This window comes from Haliotis asinina, chromosome 8, assembly GCF_037392515.1.
Source record: "Haliotis asinina isolate JCU_RB_2024 chromosome 8, JCU_Hal_asi_v2, whole genome shotgun sequence".
NCBI lineage: Eukaryota > Metazoa > Mollusca > Gastropoda > Lepetellida > Haliotidae > Haliotis > Haliotis asinina.
In genome coordinates, this window is record NC_090287.1 from 39143255 (window position 1) to 39169346 (window position 26092).

Here is a 26092-nt window from a genome sequence, read left to right on the forward strand (position 1 = left end):
TAGAAAATAAAGTGACAAGGGAGGAACACATTTCTATTTTTCTTCACTCAGAAAGTTTAGCACGTGTTAATGAGTTGTAGATTCAGTCACTCGTTCTTACAGACACTTATTCCTATAGTGGACAACTGGATGTTCGTGACATCGCCATGTCAAAATTATTTTTTTAGAATGACAATAAAAAATTGTTATAAATAATTTTTAAAAATAAAAGTTGCATGCCAATGCCCAAGAAACATTTCACTTTTTTTAATTCAAGACGTCTGTGAAATTATTGTTGATATATTGTTTTACAAACATTTACTGTACTGTTTTCCAGCTAAATAAATTTCTACAGCAAACACAGAGACATAAAGACCATAAATAATGACATCCATTCTTAAATGGAATATATCGAAGGCTGCATATAAATATACCTATTAGACAGGTAGGGATTCTTTTGAAAGAAACACTATGGACACTATCATTAAAGATACCACGAAAATGGTCAAAAACAATCATTTCACATGCCCTAAAACTTGCAGTTTAAGATATTAAGATTCAGATTTAATTATCTCCGTGCCGAGTCTTATGGCGAGCCTCATACACAGTTGAAGTGTGTTATGTAATGCATAAGATGTACATTTATCATCTGGGATGAATGTTTCTTAAATAATTGTGAGTGAGTGAGTGAGTGAGAGGGTGAGTGAGTGAGTGAGTGAGTATCGTTTACGCCACTTCTAGCAATGCTAAAGCAATATCACAGCAGGAACACCAGTTTTGGCTTCACACATGGCATCAGAGTAGGGAATGAAACACAGGTCTTCATCGTGATGAGCAAACGGTTCAACCGCTAAGCTATCCCACCATCTCAACAATATATGTAACAATAATGACATCACAATTCTTTCTTAAGGCATTCTACATAAACATAATCCAATAATCCCCCAGTAACAAATGCACCTTCTGGATAATCTTCATGGGAACATCCCGATGAAATCCGTACAGGTAATGCTCAGTCTCCATTACAATCCAGTATGATTATTCCAGAAAAATATCACACAGCAATCCTGCAGAGATAGTATCATGAGCTTGAACAAGACTTTACTGCATATATCCTGTGGCTATGAATGGGTATTGTGGGGTACATATCCTTTGGAAGGTTGGAGATAGGTACTTCCCAGCATTCATCATCATAAGAAAGATGCTAGGATCATGAAACTCTACATCCAGGATTAATGGGTTTCATGTCACTCTAGGATCAAACTACTGAAACCATCTTCGTATCACACATTGCTTTTGCAACCAATCTTGCATTCCATACATCAGCTGATTGGTGTGGACACTTAACACATGGCATTGTCCTCACATCCTATTCCTGGAATTGGGCAGACTGGAATCACACAAGGAGCTTTTTCAACACACTTTATACTATTACATGACTTGGGCACCACATGGACACAACATGGATGCTCTCACCCATCTGATAATGAATGAGTAGACGATCGACGCTGTTTCTCTTGCTTGAGCATCTGTGAGTCAATCTCTCTGTAGTGTTCACGTGAGAGTTCACCAGTCAGCAGCTTCTGGAGAAAAGGTGTCTGCACTGGCGGGGAAGTGGAGTGTTGGGGAGGGGTGACACATTCTGATGTTTTGTCAGCATGTGGTCTTTTGATGTACCCACGTAAGTATTTCTCGAGTTCAGACATACCCTCAGATGGCTTGGCAGTCACCTGCTCACTATGTCTACTTGAAGGAGTTTGTGTTGGTTGATGACTTGGAACAATAGGGGTTGTGGATTTTGATAAACATGAACTTGGTGAAGCAGCTCCTCTGTCACACAAAGCTGACACTAGTGATTTGCCACACCGCTGATTAACACAGGAAGCAGATACTGTTGCCATCTGCACTCGTCCTACAGAGCTTCCAACAGTCCTGCAGGGCGACCTTGGTGGTTGTGCAGGAACAGTCCTAAATGTCAGTTTCTGACATCTCTCTGACTCTGCACTGACAGCACCCCTACTGGTAAATGGACCATTCACATGTGAACTAGAAACAGTGTGACTAACAACGGGCCGAGGTGTGGCCTTCAGTGGTTGGATGAATACACTCTTGTTGCTCTTGGAATCTTTCATCTGAGAGGTATTTCTGTTGCTAAGAACATTGAATAATATCTGAGTTGATATATCCTTTGAAACATCTGTAGAAGACTGTTTATTCTCACACTGATTCTGCTTACCAACAGGAGCATTCTGCTCTTTTCTGTAGCAGTTATCAAGATCTACGAAGCTCACTTCTGGACTAGCTTGAGGAGGTTGTGTAGAAGGTCCTTTAGCTGGACTTGTGTTGACTGCAGAGGACGTAACTGGCTCTGTGGTAGATTGCTGAACATCAGCAAAGGTTGTGATGAGGTCATCAACTCCACTGCACCACAAATCTTGACCATAGCTGGTGATAATGGCTTGGGATTGCTCATCAGGAATAGTGTCACAGTACTGCATGGCAAAGTCCAGCAAGTCTTCTGGGATGAAGGGATCTGGCTGAGGGACACTGACAGTGGATGAATCTATTGTGGCCACAAGTGGTTCACTCATTACTGAACTAGGATTAGAGATTTGAAGAATAGGTGTCTGTGTCTGGGAATCACTGGAAGTAAATGGTATGGTGGATCTAGACATTGTGCTGATTGTTTTATTTGACTGAACACTTGTTAGACTTGATGTTGAAAATAACACAGCATCTTTCAAAACAGGTCCTGAAGAGGAAAAAGAGTAATCCATGGTGGATTTAGTTGGAGATCTATCACCCCTATCCAGAAGTGATCGCAAAAGAGACTTATGTCGACCTGGTTCAGGAGCATTCACTTGAGGATTATTCGGGACACTTGGTAAAGCTGGAGGTGGTTGTGGAGACACTGGGTTGTCTTCCTCCATGCTTTTTAGTAAGTCATCCAACAGATCCATACCATCATCAGCTTGAGCTCCCTCTAGTCCAAGCTCCTCTCGGAATGAACTCAAGAATGGGTCAAGAGCATTTGACATTGCTGTCACAGCTTGACTAACAGGATCAGAGGTATCCTTCTGAAGATTCTCGATCTGACTGACATCAGTCATTGGATAGTCTAGCACTGAGTCTCTGTCATCTCCACATTCAGGTGGAGTGTGGGTGGTGTCGGGAGAGGACGGGTTTACAAAGCCTGACGTGTGGGGACTACTGGTGTCGGTGGTGTGGCTGTAGCCACTGCTGTAGCCGGTGTCATCATGACCTTCATCACCACTGCTACTACAGATGCTCACTGGAGACTCTGTGCTGGTGTTCGCAAGGTCGATGCAGCCACGGACATTTGGGTCTCGGAACCCCTGCTGTTCCTCCTCCATCGTCAGGTACCTCTGTCCCTCCTCCTCCCTGTCAAACAGAAAATTAAGGTCAGTTGTCATATCATATACAAATATTTTGTGTCTAAAGTGAACATTAAACTGACTTTTCACACAATAAAAAGGAAGACCTTTTTGACCAACTTTCTAGAAATATTGTCTCGTTTTTGGATACTATTCTTTAGCTCAGCTCTACCAAAGCTTTTAATTTGATAGATTCTTAATATTTTTATAAACCATATTGGGCAAGCTGAAAACATATTCTAACCCTAGAAATATTTGGGTAAAGACTTCAACGTGTACAAAATGTACCCCAGTGTAATGCCATATTCCTCATCTTACAATAAACAAAGTTACAACATGTGCAATACAACAGAAAGAAAAATAAATAAAGAATGAAAACAAACTTGCAACTAACTTCACAAATCCAACTGATTCACATAATGAGAGACTGTCTGAAGAGCATCCTCGAGCAGCAGTGCTAAGATTACTGGTAATCTTGCCATTTGAATAACATGCTAGCATCACCAGCTGTTAGTTAATCCTTACAACCTGTAGGCAACAGTTTGGCAGCTAAGAGGAAGTATTTATTTGTCTTAGGAAATGGGCTTATTTCATTATGCAATGCGCAGGAATGTTTATTCAGTGTTTGTCCATAATACTGAAATGGAGTGGTTAGGAAATCAGTATCAAGGAAACAGACTTATGATACACACAAAAATTGATTAGGCTTTTAGTTAATAACTGTGATGTTTATTGAATCTAAACATGGAATCTTGCTTCTCCCTCAAATAAAGGTGGTCTATTTTGGAAGGAATTATTATATTTATGTCACCAATATGACAATAATTTTGAGTATGATCATGTTATATTCTGTTATGATTCAATTTTGTCACATTCTTGATGGCGTGGATTACAAATAATTTGTACTCCAAGGGATTGTGAAACATTCTGAGTGTTGTAAAGGAGATGGTAAAGGATGGTTAACATTGGTGTAAGTTGATGGGTAGATTGATGGGTATATTGGTGGGAAGGTTGGTGGGTAGGCTGATGGGTACGCTGGCGGGTATATTGGTGGGTAGGTTGGTGAGGTGTGTGAGCAGGTGGGTAGTTTGTGGGTAAGTTGATGGGCCTATGGGGGGTAGATTGGTGGGTAAGCTGATGGGTAGGCTGGTGGGTAGACTGGTTGGTAGGTTGATGTGTAGGTTGGTAGGAAGATTGGTTGGTAGATTGGTGGGTAGGCAGGTAGGAAGATTGGTTGGTAGATTAGTGGGTAGGTAGGTGGATAGACTGATGGGTAGGTTGGTGGGTAGATTAATGGGTATGTCTTCTGGTGGAAAGATTGTTGGGCAGGTTGGTGGGCAGATGTGTAGATTAATGGATAACTTGGTGACAATGTGGGTAGACTGTGTTGATAGAGGCAACTTATAAACTAAGTCGACTTTGTGTCATACCCCCCACACTACTGAAATCAAGCCGAGATCAAACAGGTCTTTGCACAGACCACCAAAACAAGGCTGACTGTGACCTAAAGCAATCAACAAACAAATGGACATTACACCACTGATTGTACAAGGATGTGACAGTCAGTAAACCTACAAAACAGTACAAATGTTGCCACAATGATCTGTGAGGTTGATCTGAATAAGGTGGTGGCTGTTGCACAGAGATGTCACAGAAATCCAGAGTCTGATCCCAAAACAGGTGCAAAATGTCGACCCATGCTTGACCCTTACATTCTGCCTCAGCCTTTACTATTGCTTCACACAGAGTGAAACAGAGCTCTTATTCGTCATATTCTCACACAGGGTTGAAGGAATGTTTGAGGTTGTCAGGTGAGGAGGAGAAGAAAACGTGCCTTAAGATTACTCAACTAACTTACTTACATTCACATGTGTGTTTGTGGCTGTTAACTAGCCAGAAGAATATTGTTGTTTTTGTGCTAGAACACTGACACACCATGCTGCAGTGTAACAAGATGACATCATTAAGACCCTGTGTACTGACTATGAGCTAACCCTTAATACTGACAACCAGACAGAGTAACAACAATCACCATGTTTTTTACAATGTTTTACAGATGGAGATCAGACCCAATATATGATATATCAGTTCAGATCATTCAATCATATGTCAGTTTACATTTTCAACCAAAAGAAAGAAGGCCTGTTGGTCAAGGTCAACTCAAAACATTTTCTTCTTTTGCCAAACAGAGTTACAAAAATATTTTGAAAATGTCTGTGTCTTTTATCAAACCCTGTAAAGAAACGTAAGTGAAGATGAAATGTTCTACACTGAAGTACATCAAGTATAACTCCGGGGTTAAGCTGTCCTGTACATAATGCTGTACAGTTTGTTATGCCACACAGAACTGTCAACAGTCAGAATTAATAAAACCATCATTAAATACCTCTTCATTTTGGTTATTGTCTAACCCTGCACTCATTAATATACTTGCCATACAAAAAAGTTCAGCAAATAAGCAAATCTGAGCCACACAATCCCGAGACAGAAGTCATGAACATCAATCTAGAATGAGGGATACGATGACATGCATCCACTCAGTCAGAGTCAGTGTCCTCCTAAACTGAGCCTAACCCTATGGTTCTGTCTATCCACCTCTGATGACAACCATGGGTTGCTGAAGACCAATTCTAACAGGAAAACATCCTTTGTTTTTTAACAACCATCATTAGCAGAGAACAATGACTTCTGCACACTCTCTCTCTTCCACTTCTAATTACACGTGTAGGTATGCAGGTTCCAGCATGGAAAGGAGAAATTCTGCAAAAAACATGTGTGTGTACGTGCAGCTCCATGGCGATGAAGATGGCAGACGTACACCAGTGAAAAGATGCAGCACGTACATAAAAGCCTGCAGCTGGGATGGAGCTCATAGAAGCTTCAAACATCACTCATACTTAGCTGATCATGTCTCAACCGGATGATCAGGTGATCCAGGTTTACTTTGTTGTAGGTGATTCTCTGTGAGATGGTATGGGCTGGCCAAAGATATACAGTCGAGCACTGTTGTCTTGATATTAATGGGACCAACAGTGAGTTATCCAAACTTCGAGACATCCGACCAAGGCATATCATCATATATCATTTACAAACAACTAAACAATCACAAGCTAGTCAAGTAATTACACACAATCTTCATCTGATTTTCCGCATGTTTTGCCTGAAAACCATAATCCAAATTGTTTCCTTCCTATTTAATCCTAATTAAATGAGAAACAAGTGACACCTTCAACTCAATTAGCCCTGATTAGTTAACACTACCGTATCCCTTTGATGCATGCTGGCCCCTATGTAAACTTATTGAAACAATCTTGGTTCTGATGGATACTGGCCTATGAAAGGTACATTAATATCAAGTTTCTGCGCAAATATCAAGTAGGATAAAGATAAAAGGATAATTTTGCTTGTTGGCCGATAAAATTAGATTGTGATATCCAAAATTTCGAGATATCTGTTTTGAGTTAAAAAGAACTAAATCATTGATAAATAATGAAAGATTTTGCAGGGAACTAGATGTCATATCGACACAACAAAGATACAGTTGAACCATGTTTACTTGGGCCCCACATATGGGGAAACCCCGCCTTCCGGACAATTTTTATGTGAAATGAGACTTACGTCCATTAATTGTACTCGCTTAGCCAGACTCTGCTCTTCCGGACACGGTCAGAGAATTTTCAAACTATTCCAATAGATTTCCATTGAAAAATTATCCAGTTATCCAGACGGAGAGATATGTGCAACTTGCACGAGTATGTGTATGTGTCATGTCAATACCATTTACTGCATAACTATGTGATTTCATTCTTAATCTATCGGAAGGCATTTGATGTGCATTGATTAATTAGCTATCAAAACACTAGGGACGCGTGTCATTCGAATTATTCATCAGGATTAGGCGGGTGTGAAAACATCTCATCAGCAATGAAAACACATGTTAAGTAGGATAAAGGTAAACTACACTGTAATTGTACTGTATATAACACTTATAAATCGACCCCTACTATCTGTCGAGATCCTAGTTAGAAATAGCTGCCACATGATCTAAGTCATGTGATCCTGCCCGGAAGTTTACTTTCTGCAGACAGCATAAATTCGACACGATGTCATATGTTTTTAGGGCATTTAAAATTTAAAACAAGAATATGCAATTGGCAAAATGGAGACGTTTTGTCAATAATTTATGTTTTTCATCTAAATTATCACCTGAAGCTCCACATGCTACATGATTACATCCGAGACAACTTGACAAATAGTAACCTACCTGTGTTCTCCCTTTCATGCATTATCGGTACTGTTATATGTTATGATGATTCACTGTTATTAGTATTGACTGTTGATTTATTGATATATTATTGATATACGTACATGAAAGTTTATTGCTTTCACTTAATTTTCATGTTTGCTTGTTTGATCCAGTTAACCGGACGACTCACTATCCAGATGATTTTCAAGTGAAACCAAAATGTCTGGATAAACGGGGTTCGACTGTATCATGTTATCAGAGTTCGACACAGTGGTGCTCCACTGTACTTACACTCATCCAACAATACAACTCATCTGGTTTGATAAAACTACAAGATGCTCTCAGTGTCCTCCTAAACCAACTACACCATCATGCCTACATCGTTAGGAACCAGGAACCACATCTCTCTAGCCCTCTTACACTTATACCATACAGAAATGAATGAAAATTCATATAACCAGTATCAACAATAAACTACCCAATGTAAGGCCTAATAGCCCTGATCTAATTCACAAGTCACACTTATGCAGGGTGACAAAATGGATCTACCAATCTTGGAGATCTTGAGGTCAATACACATTACCAATGGTGTTCTTTTGGAGATCTATGAACACCAAGTAATGAAAGCCCTAAGGGCAACAAACAAGGCCAACATTCATTAATAGAGCTTATTGGTCTACCATTCAGTCAGTATAGACAGGAGATCTACCACCAACCACTTAGTGACTGAGTTTCGAGGTCTACTGATATAAGAGATAAAATCTACAATGATCAAATGGTTGTCAGAGCTTAGCATCTTTTTACAATGATGAAAATTGAGAAATAAAGTTTAGCATCTCTTTACAATGATCAACCTGATATACAGAGCTGGAAGTCTTCTCATACTGATCAAACTGATTAACAGAGCTTTACATCCACTTACAATGGTCAAATTGATTAACAGAGCTTTACATCCACTTACAATGATCAAATTGATTAACAGAGCTTTACATCTACTTACAATGATCAAAATGATTAATAGAGGTTTACATCCACTTACAATGATCAAACTGATTAACAGAGCTTTACATCCACTTACAATGATCAAAATGATTTACACAGCTTAGCACCTACTTACAATGATCAAACTGATTTACACAGCTTAGCACCTACTTACAATGATCAAACTGATACTAAACAATGATTAAACTGTTTACTGTCTACTTACGATGACCAATTTGAATAAAATAGTTACAATGACCAAATTGAATACAATAGCTTTGCGTCCACTTACAATGATAAAATTGATTTACAGAGCTCAAAGTCTTTTTAACAGGACCAGACTGATTAATGGAGTTTAGTCTACTTAAAATGATCAAAGTGATTAATAGAGCTTAGTGTCTACTCACAATGATCAAATTAATTAACAGTTTAGAAATCCCCCAATAATCACCAAATTACATCTTAGTGTAACAAAAATTTTCAGACAGAGTTAACAAGCCTATGAAAAAGTGATAAAAACAATATATAGTTTAGAAGTCAACCTACAAAATTCATTTGTTTAACAGAGCTCCAGGGTATTGCAACAGGGATGACATAAATTACTGAGAACAGCTCCAGTACTCACCCGATGACATAGTTCATGCACACAACATACTGTGGTTTCTGCGAGGTGTTGTAGATGATAGTAGCACGGGTCTGAAGCCAAATCCAGTCCCCTGTCTTCCCAAAGAAACGATAGTACTTGCTCACTGATGTTCCTTTAACAATCACTGAAAGAAGAACCAGTACAACTTGAACACCTGAACCTGTCATATAAACACTTGACTCATATCGTCCCGTTTCACTGCTGAACAGGTCTCCAACTCCTGTTAATGTTTCTATGTCTTTATACATGTATCAGCTACACCTGTCACAGACATAGCTCCAATCTAATGACCAGTGTTTTAATACAAGTTTCCCTTGTTGCTAGGTAACAGAATATTTATGAACACCATCAGAACTAAAAAAACATTTGTTTTTTAACCCTGAAAGAAATATGAGTAGGATGGAGACACGTAAAACATTTTCAACGTGACCTATCAACAAATTCATTCTCAAGACAAATTGTTTTGGTTTTTTTTCAGTAAACAGTATAATCTAAAATTTATGACATACCTGACACAAGAATCTTTTAAATGTAAATGTAACCAGAGACCATATACCGAGATAAGGCCTCTAATATTACTCTCAATATTTAATAATTTCCTATGATAATCAAATGCGTACTTTAAGTTCCTACCTGCGTAAACTGGAAGCTGCACTGAATGTGTATAGCCACGTATTCCTGCACATTGTTACCTGAAGCAGGTGAGCAGTCTGACACAGACAGGGCATTCCCTAAACCTCAAGAACAAGGATCTCCCGAGTCCACTATCTTATATAGGAGACACAGCCCTGATAAGCAGGTCTGAAGTATGTGCATGTTTGTTACGTGCAGCCTACAGGTATGGTCCCCCATTACCCCTTGAATACAGGTCCCCCCCACCCCACCACCACTCCCGATGTACACAACATTCACCCTAACACCAGCTAACTGAGCAAAAGCAGACTGGTCTTTCATCAGAATTGTCCCTGCCAACTTGGCTGCATCAAAAAGTCTATATTGTGAGAGGAATTTCATTCTATTTTGAAGGAGTTGACATTTAGGCTGGAAGTGTTTGTATTGCATCATCAAGCTACATCGGTACCATGAGTTTCATCAGCTTGCCTTGTCACGTGATTCAGCTGGAATAAACTGACTACACCTTGTATTTCCTTCAGTTTTTATCATACACATATTGTGCTTTATCAGAGCCATACACGTTCAGTGATTTGGAGGGAAATCCTGGAAAATAGAAACCCTGCAAGTACCATTAATAGTGTTAAAGAACTAGAGCGATATATTACAGTTGTTTACTGTTTTTAGCTTACCGGTAAGTCAAGCATCAAGTAATGGGGTTGTCTAAGATGAACATTACAGATTGGTACCGTGTGTGACCTGGTGTTAATTGTTGGCTTAACACCACATTCTCTGAATGAGAGTTGTTATGAATGATTGAATCCAGACCAGCAACTGATTGTTATGAATGACACACAACCTCAGACTGCGATTACACACATTCTACCCAATTAATTAATCACTTTATAGGTCCACAGAAATGCTAGCTTTCCCACAATTTACCTATCTTACCCAATAATTGATTATTTTGGCATGTAATATTACTCCTGAATATATATTTTGTACATCGCATAAATAAATCCTCATAACATAATGGAATGGGTTTTTTTAATGTGGTTACTCCATACCTCATAAAAAACGTTTAAGACAAAATGGACTGCTATTGGTGAGTGAGTTTAGTTTTAGCAATATTTCAGCAATGTCATGGCAGGAAACATCAGAAATGGGGTTCACACACAGTATCCATGTGGGGAATCAAACCCGGGGCTTTAAATCTGGTGTGTTGAGCGAAGTCTTTAACCACTAGGATATCCCACCATCCTTTTATATATATATATAAGGATGACGGCAAAAAGCAAAAATAAAATAGGGCAAACTGATAAATTTACAGATAAATTTAAAATTTGGCAAATTTAGATATTTTTCAGAATAATTCAATTATACAGAAGAATACACAGGTGACAGGTAAGAAATTAACAAAATATGTTCCTGGAAAATTTGACAACAGCTAGAGAACTCCAATGGAATGCTCACTTCAAGCCTCTTCATATTAATTCGACTGTCTTACGTGATTACCTGTTACCAGCAGCACAGCCTGCTGGTGATTTTCACCACAGTCCTCATGGAGGGATGCCAATTCTGTGTCAGTGCCAGGTGTTTCTGTATCATAATATATTAGAACTTCCCAGACAACATACTTGGTTGTTGTGAACCCTTGGCAAAACAATTTCAGCCAATTGTCAAAACAAGTAGCCTCTGATACTCAACAACGTGCGTCAGAAGTAGAATTGACCTGTACTTATATGTGATATTAACACTGCAATAACTGCTGTCATAAAACTTGACCTGCAATCGAGGAACACTGGTGCAGCAGTTAAGGGGGGGGGGGGGGGGGGTGGTGGTGGTAGTGGGGAATGTGAACTGCACACACTGCACACAGTGGTTTAAGTGTTCGCTCATCATGACAAAGACCTGGGTTTGATTCCCTGCCTGAGTACAATGTGTGAAGCCCATTTCTGGTATCTTCCTCCACGATATTGCTGGAATAGTGCTAAAAGTGATATAAACCATATTCACTCACTTCATATATTGGTCTAGTGGATACAGCACATGCCTGGTGAGAGGAAAGTCTGGGTTTGATCCCCAGGCATGAAATATCATTCATACATGGTATTGGTGTCAGTGTACCTTGACTGAGTGGGGAGTCTACTGCAAATGCCAAACTGGCAAATTAAACAAGCGTTAGATGAGACCAGGTTTGTTGGTTTCACACTGATTTTTCTTGAATATACAGATTTCTGGGTCTACTGGGTGACTCATAAAATTGACACATAAAAAAGAACAATTTTTTTGACAAATTTTAAGCTTAAAACCATATCCTATAGTTTCCATGGCAACAATATTTGAGAAAAGAATTAATTTGTTAAAAATTATCATCTGAAACAGGATATCTATAATTCCAATTTGCCAAAATTTGCAAAAAATTGTTGCTGACTTGAGGCAGCCTTTGATATTATCCAAAGGAATCTATTTCCTTCACCCACAGTTTTTATCATTTTATTTTTGCAAGTACAAGAAAGGTGATTCTGCTAAAAACACGGAACTGGCCTCAAGCAGCGCTACTGGTCCTTGACGTACCGGTTTGGACTGGACACCTGTAGACTGTACTTCCTTGTGGAACAGGACACAGAGACACAGTAACACAGGACAGTTAACAGCATAAACAAGTTCAGTAACAGCATTATTGTTCCATGTGAACTCATGACATGTTAAATTGAGAGGGAAATGTGTTTGCCTTTGTCTGGTAGTCCTCCTGACTGCACCTATGATGGTGTCTCAGAGTACACAGAATACGCTTCATCTCACATGTCAAAGGTAGGTATATAGGATCTAAACATCCTGTTCACAACCGATCAAGTTTCACGGACTACAATATACCTATTAGGGGGCCCCACCTTCCATACATCACCACAGGGTCTCTGATTTCAACAATGAAAAACACATGCTGTCTTATTTTCATTGAAGACGATAATGCATATTTTCTTGAGTAAAGTATGCAGATAAGTGTAATATACACACCCATCAAGAAGAGTCAGTATCTTGGAAATAAACTATTTTGAGTTTGATGCATTGATAAGAAACTACATCTTATCTTTTCAGTGATTTCAGGTATCAACAACAAGCATTAACAAACCTGGTAAACAGAAATTACAAATTAGTGACACATGACACAATTGTATCTCTTGTTTTGCTAGGTATTGTTTTACAAGCTGAGATGACAACTACCATATGTAACATCATGAAACTGATATATTTCCTCCCAATCTGCTAGTGATTCGGTCATTACACACCCATAAAACATCTCAAACAAATTTGGTGCAATCATCCAGAAAATGATTGTTTTGGGTTTTTTTCATGAATAATATATAGAGAATCTCAACCACGTGTCCACTGATATCAACAAGAAGACAAAGTCATCAATATACTCCATACGGCAAAATATCTCCTTCATGGGTATTTCTACAAATTATGATTAGAGTATGTCAATATTTTGGTGTGCATGTGGCACAGTGTAAAGTTTTATAGATCTGCTCATGAAAAGAACACTACCACCAAATTTAATCAAGGTCAAACTTGTTACCATGGAAATGCAATATATATTTTATTTAGAAATTTCAATATACCTATCTATATACCAAGTTTGGTGAAGAGTTCTGCTCTTGAAAAGAGCACAATCACCAATTTCAAAGTGAAACTTCTTGTCATGGAAACCACAAAAATTAAATTTCACACACTGGTGTAACCCTCCAAAAGGCACATCTAGAGATCAAGGTGAACATGACAATCATGTGTACCAAGTCTGATAAAGCAAAAAGTTTGGGAGATCTCCTCAGGACAAGATGACATCCTCAGTCACAGCCTTAGTCATGTTTCCATGGAAACCGCAAAAAATAAAATTCATATCTGGGTCTAATCCCCAAAAGGCACATCTAAAGATCATGCTTGACATGTGTACGAAATTTGATTTAGTTTTCACAAATAGTTAAGGAGATGTGCCTGGACAAAGTATGGCGGAAACACAGACGGCTATTGACACAAGTTGATAAAGTAACAAATATCCGAGGCTTACTGAGGATATTTTCACCTTTCTCAATGAATGTTGATATTATTGATATCATCAGACACAAGGATGAGATTCTATTTATCATAAAAAATCATTCTTCATTAGCTTACAATAAAAAACGTACACCTCTCAACACTGTACTACCATTAGACTTGCAGAGCAGCGATGTCATAGCATTGTGATGTCATCAAGCTCATGACATCATAGCAAAGTCAGGGTATCATACAAATCTACTGTCAAAAGATATCTCCTCGAAGAAATGATCTCACATAAGTGATATCTCCTGTGGAACACAATTTTGATGATAAATGTGAAAACAGTGTTATTTTAGATGCAAACTTAAATAAAGATACCAAAATCATCAAATATGTAGCATTTTGGTACAGCTGATGGCTGTAGTAGGATTATTTTTACACACAGACTGGTTTGACAACTCCCAGTCTAGGTGGAAGACTTAAACAGTTTACACATCAGGGTTTTTATATACCTCAACATCAATTGTATAGTCAGTCTCTAACGGAATTAAATATGATGCTTATGAGTCAAAATGTGGTTTATGGTTTCTTATTTCTGCTAAATTTATTCCTTTTTTGCACAAGCCTTTCTCAGTTTGTGTAAATATGACAAAGTCTTAGACTGAAAGTGTGAACAATCTGCTTGTTGTGACATTCTGAATATTTACACATTTGACCAATCAATCACTTCAGCCATTTATGTTTACTCTTTTCTGATATATAATCAACCAAGCACAGGTTGGAGAAGTCAGGGGTTTCCAGTTAGATATTGGGGAGAGGAAGGAAGAGGCAAAGGGCTGGAAATAATTTGTTTCCATGTTTAACCAGTTCTAAAACAAATTAATGAGCAAATAAAATGAGCAAGTGAGTGAGTGGTTTTCACGATGCTTTTAGCAATATTCTAGCAATATCACAGCAGGGGACACCAGAAATGGGCTTCACACATTATACCCATGTTGGGAATCAAACCTGGGTGTCTGTCATATTGAGTGAACGCTTTAACCACTTGGCTACCTCACAAGTCCTTAAAGACATAGTAGTTCCTTGTACAGGTTAGACATTCAGAGAAATAATGCACCATGGCCAAAAGAAATTTTTGGGTTCTTATGTGCTGGTTGAAAATTTATTCAGCCTTAAAACTAAAATAACAACACACCAGACAAATGGCTAAAGTAATACTTACGGTTGGAGTGACAGTCACTGATTTTCGGGGCATCCAGGGGATTGTGAAAGTAGTAGGCTGTCTTGCCAATGACTTCACTTGGCTCGTAACCAATCAGTGTGATGATTCTGTTACAGAAATATTTCAAATCTGAATGTGCCCAGTAAATTAAATCAGTAATCAAGCAACATACAGTGATTATTAAACCGCAACTTCAGCTGTTCAGTACCCAAACCAAGGTGTTTTTCCAAAATAACCTGAAACTGTCTGAAGCGTAGCTTTCATCTTTCCACAGCAATGTTCCGCCATGAAGACAAAAGGCTGATTCCATAAGACAATAATCTATTTTTGGATCGTTGTACATACAGATTGCTGCATCATTCCTGATATTTAGACATGATTCACAACAGTAGAATGAACTCATTTTCCACATCAAAAACAACAAAAAACCCTGGGACTTTTTAAATTAGTCCATGGGGCACAGACCACCATTTTAAGATACGGGTCACATTCTGATCGAACAATTCTTGTTTCTCAGCTACTCTGGCCTGTGAAGATCCAGCTAGAATTGATCTTCAGACACCCAGGCTTGTCGTAAGAGGCGACTAACAAGATCAGGTGGTCTGGCAAACTTACATGTTATTACACATGTCATAGTATCCCAATGGTATAGATCAATGCTCATGATGTTGATCACTGGATTGTCTGGTCCAGACACAATTATTTACAGACTGCTGCCACAAAGATGGAACTAAACTAACACCGCTACAATGGTCATGTATATCTCCTTCCCAAAATCTGATCATCTGTATAAAATGTTCTTTCCATAAGGCCTAAAAAGCCACAGAGTTTCCTTACAAGAATCCCATCCACACCTTAAGATATGCCATGAAGTGAGCAGAACTGTTTATTCATAGCAAGGAACATCACCTGATATATATCATTTGTTTCAATATCAGTAGTTCTGTTGGGAGCAGTGTCTTGACAGCTAGAGAAACTGATTTTTAGAAGCAGGATTTGGTTTTATATCCCCTTGCAGTTTCACTTGTCAGGAACTTGCTGACTGTGTATTTACACCCAGACTGATAACTCATCAAAGAACAAACAAAAATGTGACTGAGTAATTACAATACATTGTAGACTGGGTTTTGCCGATGTTAGAAAGCAAGAATGGATTCATACATGTGTTCTGGCCATATATCTGAAGGTCTGGATGGGTGAAGAAACTACTAATTTACTGTCTGCTGTTTGTGCATTGTTACATTTACTGTGATTGTTGGGGAAGTAATATGGTGATCTATTGTGTGAAAATGACGTCTGTTTGTCTGGACTCATCCCTAGCGAAATGTTATCACTAGATCTCTTCTGTAATGTTAGTGAAGACTGCCACATATGATGGAGATGTACATGGGTCTTGTTTCCCTCAGCTTTACAAACAGACACAGAGAGAAAATGTATTCATCTTTTTCACACACACACACACACACAGACAGAGAGAGAGAGGGGGGGAGGGAAAATGTACACATCTCACACACAGAGAAAATGTACAGTCAGGCCGCGTAAGTTCGGACCCCGACAATCCGATTCCCGCAATATCCGAATAATAACTACCTGTCACCAATCTTGTTTACTATGTAAACTCATTATCTGTTGATTCAGTAATCCGGTGCTTCACTCTCCGTATCCGGTCGCTAATCAGTGGTAACAGATTAGCTAATTACACACAGTTTTGCTTCATTAATCCGGCGGTACATCAAAAAGGTTCGGATAATCCCTTCACACCATGAGCCCCATTCAGTAGTAATTGTTAAGTGACACTTCCGAGTTGAAGATGTCGTTAGTTTGTGATTTTGATCATTTAGTAGGTCTCACTTTTAGTTAGTTGGAGTAATACCTGTCATGCTTACTTCCTGTAAAAATCTATCCAGACAAGTCTTTTGAAACTTGTAAACGTTCGTATAATTTTGTATTGCCATGTCAAATTGAAGTAACTCTACTGTAGTTGTGTTCTTAAAAGTTCGTTTCAGTAGTCTGTACGTTTCACTATCCGATGATAAACAGAAGTGTCCGGATTATCGCGGCCTGACTGTACTCGTCTCACACAGACACACCAAGAAAATGTTCTCTTCTTACACACAAAACGTACTCATTCTACACACCTAAATGAGGGTTTCATCTTGCACACACTGACAGACTTAACTCAAATACAAGATATACTCACCTTAAAAACTAATCACATGTCAACATTTAATCACAATGCATTAAGTAGCAAAATATTCTCTCTCTCTCTCTCACGCACGCACGCCCGCACACACACACACACCTGAACATCAAGACAACAAGACAACTTGTATAGAGAAACACAACAATCATTGACATAGAAAATAAAAGAACACACAAACACATTGGAGGATTTCTTGACTACCTTGATGCTTGTTGGTGAGTAAACAGCAAACAAACCTGACAAGAATATGTCCCTACACTGATCTACCATTGAAAACACAATGACAAAAACCTGCCTTATGGCCTCCTTAATACCATCCAGCATTTTCTGGTTCACCTGTTGCAGACAGGTGCTCTAACACTGATTCAGCTCACTTGGGTCTATACCTGCTGTGTTAGATTAATGCTTAGTCTGTGAGAAAAACAATTTTTAATTTGAAAAGGATGCCCAGTGAGGTGGGAAATTAAGCTTAAGGAAACCAGATAGGATTTTGCATTACAGATAAAGCTAGGCAACATGGAAAATAATATGATTAGGGATTGTATGACAGACTTCTGCCAATGTGTGTATTGGGGGGGTTGGGGTGGGTTTAAATTAGTTTAAATTAGAGATTACATAAAGATGCTTAAGTGAGGTAGAGAACTTTCAACTGACAATTTTGGTAATTTGTCTCAACATATATAATATGCTGTACTCAGAGCAGATGGTTGATAGCATGAACACCATCTGTTGCATCATACATTAACTGTTCTTACTCTGCCATTACTGTTAATAACCAATCCATTTTTATTAAGATGTGGGATGATTAGAGGCTCTTTGATCCTTTGACAACATATACATGGACTTTACAACAAAATTAGACCTAACTCATTAGGGAAAAGGAAAACTTTTTTTGATGCTGGGACCATAGATTGAGTTGATGAGGAACAAGAACTTGACGCATCCAGTTTGACAAGTTTAGTAAGATTTTGCTGAGGTGGCCTCTAAGCGTGACGCAACCAGATATTGAATACAACTAAGTTTGTGACAGCAGGGTTCATGTGGGTTTGAAATACATGATGTGTGCCTGACATGTCACCTGATCTAGGATAACTGGTTATTTACACACCAAACATGTGTTTTTCAGATAAAGCATAATCCCTGCTAAAAAAATATATAAAGTCACAGCCCCCGCCTTCAAATAATTATGTTGAATTTGGTTAGTCTAATCAGGTCAAAGCTGAAGCAAGGTTTACAGGCAGAAACCTTCCCAATGTTCATGCTACTAGTTTGAAGTTCCATATATGTATAGAATATGGATCCACTGAATTATTATCCCTGCTACTCAGGACGTAATATCTCACTCATAAATGTTATCACTGGCTGTAATATCGGAGTGAGTGAATGAGTGAGTGCGTGAGTGTGAGAGTGAGACAGCGAGTGAGTGAGTGAGTGAGTGAGTGAGTGAGCGAGCGAGCATTTTTTTTGCATACTGTTTCCAAATCAAGCTCTTAATGAGAGAGTGAGTTTAGTTTCACACAGCTTTTAGCAATATTCCAGCAATACCACAGAGGGGAACACCAGAAATGGGCTTCACATGAGGTCACATGGGGAATCAGACCAGGGTACTCGGCATAATGAGCAAACGCTTTAAACACTAGGCTACCCAACTGCCTCAAGTTCACCATGAAGAAAAACATTGAGTTAGTGAGTGCTGGGTCACATGAACACCATGAATGAAGTGGGAAGTAAGAGCTGACGTACCTTGGATCACAGTACGTAAACCTCATCCCAAGATCATGTCTACTGATGAACATGCTTCCTCCCATCCTAATCTCCAGGATGGAGTTTGTCTGTATGGGCTGACACATGCACACCAGGCCCTCGATGGCATAGCCACATGCCTTCCTTGAGGGCCGCAATCTCAACCGGCCCGTCCACTGCACGAGCTACACAACAAATACAAACATACAGTTTGTAAATCATTCATATAATATACTGAAGTCAAACATAGCTAGTCAAAAAGAGACAGAAAAGGATTTGTTGATGGACATTTGAAATTACAAAAGCCCATTAGACTAATACCTAGTCTCTGGAATGAACATCTTACAGGAAAATACCCAGAGACTTTGTTCATTTTCATAAATGTTGGAAATTTAGACTTGTTACATAATATAGACTTGCATGAACTTTCTTGGATATGTTTGTTTCAGGGATTCAGATTATGTGTCCATCAAAGATGATTAATAACAAAGAAAAATAAAGAAAAATAAATATTTTATAGATATTCCAACTTAACAGACTATATATCAAGAACAAATAGAAAAGAACATACAGTTTACAGATACATCAAACTGTCCCCTGACTATCACAGATAATGTAAAAAGAACAAATAAAATGGAAATCAATAGTTCTTATGAAGATCCTTCCAGAAAAGCTTCATATTACAAGTTCCATAACTATCAACAACATGGCTCCTCTGCAAACCCACCTGCAAACATTTCAGCTGCTCCAAGTCAATAAATCCATCCTCTAGAGAACCACCTTACAGAGCCATGTTTAACATTCTCACACTTTATCCTAAAGAAAGTCATATTCGATTTGTTTGTGTTTAAATACATTCCGGTTTTATTTCCGTCTCTTTATCTTTGAAATGATGAAGAAAGCCAGTGGAGATGCTTATGGGTCTGTAACATGTGTAACAACTGGATGCAAGTCACCTGGGGGGTGGGGGTGTATCAGCTAGGGGAAAATACTGATTTGATTACACTGAGCGCCCCCTGTTGGGGCAAAGGTTAACTGCATATGGAAGAAGGCATTTGTTACGGCACATACACCATCAAGCAAGTCACACAACTTGGGATAAGGTTGTGGCTGTGTGCAAGATTGATTACCAAACAAACAATCTCAGATTTCTTATACATACACACATCCATCTAACTTGTGATTCTTCTTGCATAAACCAGTATCTTGAATCCATATTGCAAAAGGAACAATATTGACAAGGCCAGGGGTAGTAGTTTGTCTTTTGTGTGTTGCTAGTTTGATAGTGTGGCAAGGTGTGGGTGTGAGAGAGACAGATAGAAAGTGAGAGAGTGTGTGTTCATTGGATGGCAGTGGGTTGTGCATGATTTGTGTGTCTTGGGGGTTAATGTGTTTTGGATGACAAGGAAATTTGTGGAGTGTAATAGTACAGTGGTAAGGCACCTGCCTATCATGCTGAAGGCCTGGGTTAAATTCCTATTGGAGGCACCTATCTATGCTCGGGTCCCAAGATGGGCACATTTGTATCTTGCACAAGATACTTAGATCCACATTGTCTCAGTTCACCCAGCTGTGAGTGAGTGAGTGAGTGAGTGAGTGAGAGAAGGAGCGAGCGAGTGAGTTTAGTTTTACGCCACACTCAGCAATATTCCAGCTATATGGCAGCGGTCTGTAAATAATCAAGTCTGGACCAGACAATCAAGTGATCAGCAAAACGAACATCGATCTGGGCATTTGGGAACTGATGACGTGTCAACCAAGTCAGTGAGATTGACCACCTGATCCCGTTAGTCGCCTCTTATGACAAGCACATTCACCTTTTATGGTAAGCATGGGTTGCTGAAGGCCTGTTCTACCCTGGGACCTTCATGGGTTCAACCAGCTGTAAAATGGGTACCTGTGAGGATGTGTTAGCAATGTGAGTGTTTGGTGCATTGCACCTAACGTAGCTGTATACTCCATTGGGAGTTGCAGAAGGATCAGAGAGTACAACTGGGTCCTATGACGTGTATATATATAAGGGATAGTAATGTACTTAGTGTGTTGAGCAGGCAATGTGCCCAATATGACCGTCATAAAAACAGACTATTACTTTTGGGTGATAATTGCTATATGTCACAATGCCTTCATCTTAATACTTAAAACAAACTTACCATGAAACCTGTTTGACGACTCCTATCATCATTCCTAGAAAACTTCATCCGTACGAGGAAAGAGCATTTCTGTTCTGTCTGGAGAATATCCCGGGCATTTGCAGAAGCTGAATTGCAAGGAAAATGAAAAAGTTGATTTGATTCTTCACACAGAATATACTACCCATGAAAAGCTTTCACTCACTTAACTCTTTCAAAACAAGAGGCACTGCCATGACACCAAGTTCCCAGAGACTCTCAGGTCATAGATGAAGTCTATGCTTATCTAGGAAAATATCAGCTCATAAATTATTATTATAACTACAAGTCATACATCATTTGAAAGGTATAATCCTACGGTTAATGAATATGGAATGTAAATAGGAAATACATCCATTTTGGAAGCTTCGTATGAGTGACATGTGAGAATTCATTTGATGGCGGGTATCGTTTGAAAGCTCTGAGCATCAACATTTCCACTGTACCCTTGCCAAGAGCAATTAGACAGTTGTAAGAAGCAATTTTTTGGATAAAGACTGGTTTCTTATGATGCTTTTGGACATATTCTGCTATGAGGAGTGTGACTTGTCAAAATCGTATATGTGACCTAAGACAGCAAATACCAACCTCCTAAATGAAAACTTCTAGATTTAGATGAAAGTTTTAGGTAAAATCACACTATTCTGATTGTGTTATGCAAAAATCGCTACCTATACGTATACTATGGAACTTAGTGGACACATCATGTAAGGTTAGGACTGGTGACAAAAATGCTTCATGTATATATTTTAGCATTAAACATCGTGTCCGAGTGCAATGTTCAAGGCAACAGAAGCCGATATGTCACTTGAATTACATTACACAATCGCTCAAAAAAGATGGAAATGGTAACTTATTATGTACGTTTGCCAACTGTTATGAGTACTGTTATTGATTTTATTTTTCAGGTTCTTCAATTTGTTTAATTATCAAGTCGAAACATTGTCATTTTACTCTCTGACAACCTGTTGCCGAAGCATGTTGTCCCAGAATTATGTTTTCATAAAAACATAGCAAAAAATAGTTTACAATTCTAATTCTGTTGATAATATATGATCCTTTGAAATTTGGTAAGTGTTTTTAGACATTGTGAAAAGTGATAGAGTTGAAAAAAGAATCATACGTTAGTTAGGTTCCAAAATCATATACCATTTTGATGCGACTACTGCATGGCAGGCATACCGACCTACGGTGTCTGGGGACTCATGACGTCTTGGCCGGTTTACCGGCCTTTGGTGCTGAATGGGTTAAAACACTCACTGTATATATGTATGGTTACATCGAAGATGAATTTCTCAGAAACAAATTTAGACCTTGTGTAGATGAATTACGAAAGGGCCATGCATCAAATTGCGAAAAAGCATGTGACCAGCTGCACTTTTACCGAGTTTCATCATTAGTTGAACTCATGGCAATTATCTTGTCAACAATACGGATTTGTTTTATCAAACATCAGTTCATGTGGTAAACAGTACCTTTAAACAGTATTGACATTGTACAAAATCTACATTTGACCAGCTGACCGAAGTAAGTGGCTACATTTACACTAGAGAGTCTCATTAAAAATTTTGATGGGTAGTATATTCTAAGACTCACCATATGATAATCAGTACCACACATGCTTGCGCATCTAATATATCGTTACACTGCATCAAATTTCAAAGCATAGCTTGTGTCCAAAATTTATTTTGAATTTTCATTGTGTTTTTATACAATGTCTAGGAGGTGAAATATACATAACACATCCAAACATATGTCTTTCTTACCATCACTTGTTTTGTTGGATATAGAGATCTTGAACTGCTTTGACAACTCTGTCATATCCTCAGGGTGGATGATATGGATAACAGATGTTCCCAAGAGGTTTTCCTGAAGAATACAGATGTATTTTAGGAATAGTATGTGTACTGTTGTAAAACAAATCTCTCTTCACTAAAGCAGTCCCTACATCATCCTCCTCTGTGTATGAGGGGATATCAAAACGCATTGAGCCTCACTCGGACAATGATATGAATGCAGTTGTTATTGTGTTTTATTTTTCAACATAATATCTGTCAACCTAAAACAAATTGGTTTGCTGTGTTCCAGCCTCATGATCCTTATTTTGTTTGACCTTTCATCTTGGTTAGCTCCAAGAAATGCAAAATCTGCAATAAATGCATCACAAACTTCAGAAAACAAAATATGCAGGAAACATGTTGTGTGTTTGAGGTGAAATCAAACTTATACATTAAAGTGCATAAAATAGCAATTTGAAACTACAATCGCATTTTAAAGTGACTCTCTCCCTTTAAGTTTACTGACAGAGCTTGTTTTGGACACACTACCCACCCCCTTATGGATGAGATAATCATAAGGACATAACTGATTCTGATCATTTCACTTGATACATGATGCCAAGGGTTCAAACTATATGATGATGGTCACACAAGTATCAGGGGTAGTGGGGTTTCCTAGTTGCAAAGGGTTCTTGCATGTCACCAAAGGTTCAATTCCCCACATGGGTACAATGTGTAAAACCCATTTCTGGTGTCCCCTGTTGTGATATTGCTGGAATATTGCTAGAAGAAGTGTAAAACCAAACTCGCTCACACACTTTTGTATTGGCTGTAGAACTGGTTAAGCTTGGAAACAGATTATTTCATCATCACTGCAATGACAGTACAAAATGCCTTTCAGGCTCAGGAATCATAAACAAATATTGAGGGTACATAAACCCATCATCGGCCCCAAGGATCAGAGAACATGAACATCAACCCATGAGTCCCGATGGACCAGTGAACAACTTATAATGTCTCTGTTTACTCAGCACTGAATGGGTACCTGGTGGGATAGGAATGTGATTGTAAACCTTGTAACTACTGAGGCATGGCTTGTATGCTCCTCAGGCTCCAGTGTACATTCATCCAACAGGTGGGGTAATAATGTCGACACCATTAGCATTTTGATGAATGGAATCTGGCATTGAATCAATAGACCTCTTATTTCTGACATAAGTTAACTTTATGCTGATGTGCTTAAGAAACACTGAATCTTGAAACATATATCTGATTTAACACTCACCTGTTTATAACCCAGGTGTTGCTCTACAGTGTCAGACACATATAGTATTGTACCATTCTTCTTGACAAACATGACAAAGCCCTGGAGTGTTTCTAACATCAACTGCCCTTCTTCAATCTGTGGTTGGGAAGCATGAAGTCCTGCAAAAGATATTACTTATTTGAAATATGTACTATGTCAGAAAGTGCATTCAGTCAATTCAAGTCATCTGTTATTTCCTGTATGAAGGCCTAAGGCCCTATACAATGCAAAATACATACAGTTATGTATACAAGAGATAGATTGCAGCATTGCTTTAGTTTGCAAAACATAGATTTTACACTCTCTCTTAATTTATCAGCATGCCGTAAGAATTTACTTAAGCTTTTTAAAACTACTACACTATCTGTTGATAGAAAAGATCTAAGTTTGTACATGTTTGGATTTTGACATATATGTAAGGAAAGTATTTAATTTGCAGCATGCTATATGATGTACAAATGAATAAAAAAAATGGTACTCATCTTCAGTAGCTACTTTACAATATGGACACAAACATTCAGATTTGTCTATTCCTAATTATCTCCCTTCATTATATTTCAATCTTAATAAGCAACATCTGAACTTTGCAAATACTAGTATACTCCTATGTCAATAATGCAAATACTAGTATACTCCTATGTCAATAATGCAAATACTAGTATACTCCTATGTCAATAATGCAAATACTAGTATACTCCTATGTCAATAATGCAAATACTAGTATACTCCTATGTCAATAATGCAAATACTAGTATACTCCTATGTCAATAATGCAATCTAAATATTTCTCAGGGGCTAAAATACTTTTATATTCAAGACAAATACAATATCCGTAGCCATTATTCAGAGTACAAGTTCAAGACTGACTGGAAGAACATATTAATAGCAACATTTTTAAAGGCATCAATAACGAGGATACATCTCCTACAGATTGAAACATTTTTTTATTCAGTATCCACATACTTGCACTACAACCTACAAAATGACGTCAAGAGACAATTATGGCCAGTGGACTTGGACACAGGAAACAATATTGGTTAATAGATTGATGATGGCGCCATATCAGTCCACAAACAATGCAAATGACTCTCATTAATCACAGTTCAAGGGAGCGAGACAAATTATTCATCGATAAACAGAGACTTATACAGTAGCAAGGAGCCACTGTCAGTGTAGTCGTGATGCTGTATGTGTCGATAGGGTCATCACCTGTAGACACCAAGTTCCAGACGTCATGTCAAACCACTTGAGGACACACAAAATGGAGTTTCCTGCCTAGGAATTCTGCTTCAGGATTTGTGTAATCAAGAATCAGACGATAATAAAGGAAGAATGACCCACCTTGGAAACAGCGTTTGTAACAAGTAATACAGCAATTCTAAATATTTAATTTGCTTTAAAAATTATTACTTCCCGTGGCAATACTATAACACACCACCTTGCACAAACATGAGCAATAATACAGCAAATTAAAGGTTTAGAACAAATCATTCTCTCAGACAAGGTGCTTGTTGGAAGATGTATGGGCTTATCATTATGACACTGTGTTACCTAACAGTAGATCCGTGAAGATCCAACTTAAAATTGATCTTCAGTAACCAATGCTTGTTGTAACAGGTGTCTATGGGGATCAGGTGGCCAGGCTTGCTGACTTGGTTAACACAATTTGGTTGACGCGCAAAGGGCGAGTTGGTTAAAGCGCCAGACTTGTGATTCAGTGAGGTTGAGGTGTCAGGATTGAGCCCACCTGTGACCGGGTGTAAAAACTTTGG

At 38.5% G+C, this 26092-nt stretch overlaps 1 protein-coding gene across 1 annotated transcript in view; it reads right to left on the reverse strand.

The window, feature by feature from the left end:
- Positions 1 to 236: 236 nt before the first annotated feature.
- The window catches only part of LOC137294606 (endothelial PAS domain-containing protein 1-like), a 146883-nt gene continuing 121027 nt past the window's right edge, over positions 237 to 26092 (reverse strand). The window contains exons 5-11 of the mRNA XM_067825663.1: positions 24300 to 24439; positions 23003 to 23105; positions 21219 to 21325; positions 19066 to 19250; positions 15120 to 15226; positions 9227 to 9371; positions 237 to 3381 (exon numbers count right to left, since the gene is read on the reverse strand). Of these exons, the coding sequence (XP_067681764.1) occupies positions 1452 to 3381; positions 9227 to 9371; positions 15120 to 15226; positions 19066 to 19250; positions 21219 to 21325; positions 23003 to 23105; positions 24300 to 24439 (2717 nt within the window). The 3' untranslated portion in view covers positions 237 to 1451. The remainder of the gene's footprint in view (positions 3382 to 9226; positions 9372 to 15119; positions 15227 to 19065; positions 19251 to 21218; positions 21326 to 23002; positions 23106 to 24299; positions 24440 to 26092) is intronic.